This window comes from Tupaia chinensis, unplaced genomic scaffold (genome assembly GCF_000334495.1).
Source record: "Tupaia chinensis unplaced genomic scaffold, TupChi_1.0 Scaffold143719_1, whole genome shotgun sequence".
NCBI lineage: Eukaryota > Metazoa > Chordata > Mammalia > Scandentia > Tupaiidae > Tupaia > Tupaia belangeri.
Window position 1 is genome coordinate 41938 of NW_006203567.1, and position 3571 is coordinate 45508.

Genomic DNA, 3571 nt, shown 5'->3' on the forward strand with positions numbered 1-3571 from the left:
CCTACACCAACCCTCTACCATTTCCCATCCTTCTCCCACACTGTCTCTGGTATCTACAGTTGCTTTCCATGGATTTCTTTCTTTTTTTTTTAACATTTTAATAATTCATAAAATATTCTAATTAATCTAAGTATTTTCAATAGCCAGTACAGTTGATATATACATATCTATGAATACATGTCAGACTTTAGACATAAGCCTCAGTGAGTAGAATGAACATACTATAAAGTATGACCTAGCTGGTGCTATATATCCTACTGTAGTCGTTGAATAGGTTTTGGTTAATACATTTTTTAAAATTTCAAGACAAATAGTTTTAGTTTTGATAGATCAAAATAAAAAAATATTAAGAGAAATTTGTTTAAGACTTAAAACCAGTGGGGACCAGCAGGTGGCATAATGGCTATGTCACTGGACTCCCATGTAGTTGACCATGGTTTGAGTCCTGGACCCGGTGGCTTAAACTCACACCGGTGCGTGTGCGTGCGTGCCCAAGATCCCAAGAGGAAAATGGAGGGGTAGAAATTGCGGCATGGCCATTCCCCCTATGGGATGATTTCTCGTTTTCTCTCTCTCTGTCTTTCTGGTGAGTGCATGTGCTCTATAGCAAAAACCTCTCCAAAAACAAAACAAAACAAAACAAACCTTAAATCCAGGAAAATGGTTAAGATTCAGTTCAAACAGTAAGTACATGAATCTATCTACATTTCAAAAGAAGACAAAATATTTGAAATCTGGAAAACAAAGCATAGAAGAAAATCAGTAGTGTTTTAGTCAAAAGTCATAAAATTATATTTCACCAGTATATGTATCATTTTTAATGGAGAACTTTACATTCTTGTGTCTGTTAAATGTTTTCTTCTTGAGCCCTTCTCTTCTCCCTCCTATTATCCACCATTTCATCTGTAGAGGATAAAGTGTATATACAGTCTCTAGTATCTATACTTGAGCTCCCTAATATTACAGCTTTAAATTCTCCCATTGCTGCTGTACAATGCAGATATTTAGTATATACTGAGTGGCGATATATTGATACAGTATTTGTCTCTTATACTCCAACTTGCTTCACTTAGCACTAAGTGGTCTATATTCATTCATTTTATAGCAAATTACAAGGTGTGTTCTTTTGATATGTATTGCCTTTCATTTCAGGGGACATGTAAGAAGAATATGGAAAAGGAAAACACAACATTATGGTCAGAGTTTATACTCACAGGACTTACCTATCAACCAGAGTGGAAAATCCCCCTGTTCCTGGTGTTCTTGGTCATATATCTCATCACCATGGTGGGGAACCTTGGTTTGATTGTTCTCATCTGGAATGACCCTCACCTTCACATCCCTATGTACTTATTCCTTGGGAATTTAGCCTTTGCAGATGCTTTGATGTCATCCACAGTGATCCCTTTGATGCTGGTCAGCTTCTTAGCCACAAGCAAGATCATCTCTCTCTCTGAATGCATGACTCAGTTTTTTTCCTTTGCAATCGCTAGTACCTCAGAATGTTTTCTTTTGGCAGCAATGGCATATGATCGCTATGTAGCCATATGCAAACCTTTACTTTATCCAGTGATTATGACCAACAGACTATGCATCCGGCTGATAGTGTTGTCATTTGTGTGTGGCATTGTTCATGCTTCCATTCATGAAGGGTTTATGTTCAGATTGATCTTCTGTAATTCCGATATAATACATCACTTTTACTGTGACATTATCCCATTGCTAAAGATTTCCTGTGCTGATACTTCTATTAATTTTTTAATGATTTTTATTTTCGCTGGTTTTAATCAGATATTTACTGTTATAACTGTTCTTGTGTCTTATTCATTTGTTCTGTTTACCATCTTAAAAAAGAAGTCTGTGAAAGGTATAAAGAAAGCCTTCTCCACCTGTGGAGCCCATCTCTCATCTGTGTTCTTATACTACGGTCCTGTTCTCTTTATGTACGTGCGCCCTCGATCTCCAGAAGAAGAAGAGGAAGATATGGCAGACTCTCTGTTTTATGTGGTCATCATACCTTTGTTCAATCCGATTATCTACAGTCTGAGAAATAAGCAAGTCATAGATTCACTGAAAAAACTGTTAAAAGAAATATTTTGATAGCATAGTAGTATCTCATGTTGTTTAGTAAAATAGTCACAAAGTTTTGCAGTTAAAGTTATTTATGTTTTTGTCAGTGCTTAAATTTTTGAATGATAAGTGTCCTGGCATTGTAACAACTTAAGATATTAGTACATAATAAACTCTAAAAAATACAAGTTTATAGGACTTTAAGCAAGGGTTGATGCCTTACTAGAATAATTAAAGCTAAAAAAAAATATTTTGCACTTTGTATGTTCTTGAATGTGCGTTTGTACATGCATTAAATTCTAGTACAGCATAGATCATCTGATAATGACTTGAGGATGATGCCATTGATCTTAGTACAGCTGTGTTGCTTGAGGCTTCTGTCATATTCAAATTAGCTGTGGAGGCAGCTTCGTGTTTGGGTAAATAGAGGCAAAGTCCAGGAATGCAGTTAGCTGTCAGGATTCTTCACTTCCTATGAGTGGGTTATGTCACTTAATATAATGTTCTCTAATTCTGTCCTGTTGTCTCAAATGATAGAATTGTATTTTTTTTAAGTTTGAATAATATCTATTCATTTGTCTATTGGCGGACACTTAATGTTGAGTCCACGTCTTACAGTAAGTAGTTAACAGAGCTGCAAGAGCACTGGACTGGCCATCCAATTTTCTTTGTTTTTGACATTACCTAATAGTGAGAGGGCTGGATCATTTGACATTTTTATTTTTACTTTTGACAGGAACCTCCATGCTATTTTCAGTAATGGCTTTAAGATTTCTTATCAGCTTTCACATTAAAGTTGGGTAGCTAGGTATACTCTGAACTTGAGATAGAGGTTGCATGAGGAGGACAGTGCACTTGGGGTTGCTTCTAAAGGGAATCTACGCTTCATTGCAATCAGGTTTAATATTTCAGAAAAGATCTTACTAAACGAAGTAGTCGGAGCTACAAATTATATGTATACACACACAAACAAACATACTCACTCAAAGCTTATATAAATATGTCATATGTGTAACCTATGGTAGAAAAAAAAGTAGCCTAAGTGCAATTTTGATTATTAAAATTAATACCATCTACAGTAGTTTCATGTTTATGATTTCAAAGTCTCTAATGCACTTGAATTCTTTTCATTCATGTCCATTCCAAATATGGGTAAGAAAGAAATGATTTTTATAACATTCAATATTTTTTACATGAAAAATAAAAAGTGTCTTTTAACGAGCAGCACGTTTAAATGGGATTTATAAGTGAAGTAGGAGACAGGGGCCCTAAGAATATAGTTATGTTAGATACCACCAGGTGTCCTGATGGTTAACAAGGTGGAATCCCACTTGGCTGGCCATGGTTCAAGTCCCAATTTGACACCTTGCTTTTTTCCTTTCATTTTCTTTCTTTCTTTCTGTTTCTAGTCAAATTAAAAAAAAAAATGATAAAAGCAAATAAGAACAAAAAAAAAATAAGTCTTAGGATCAGTAGTTAGTGTAATGGCTATGTCGCTGGA

General features: G+C 35.2%; 1 protein-coding gene across 1 annotated transcript; it reads left to right on the top strand.

Moving 5' to 3' along the window:
• The first annotated feature begins 1152 nt into the window (after positions 1-1152).
• Positions 1153-2100, top strand: LOC102471246 (olfactory receptor 5H2-like). Its single transcript, XM_006164772.1, has one exon. The coding sequence runs from the start codon at positions 1171-1173 to the stop codon at positions 2098-2100; it is 930 nt and encodes a 309-aa protein (XP_006164834.1). The 5' UTR covers positions 1153-1170.
• Positions 2101-3571: the final 1471 nt, after the last annotated feature.

Excerpts from the sequence above, each read along its gene's own strand:
- LOC102471246 (XM_006164772.1), top strand. The coding sequence starts at position 1,171 with ATGGAAAAGGAAAACACAACATTATGGTCAGAGTTTATACTCACAGGA.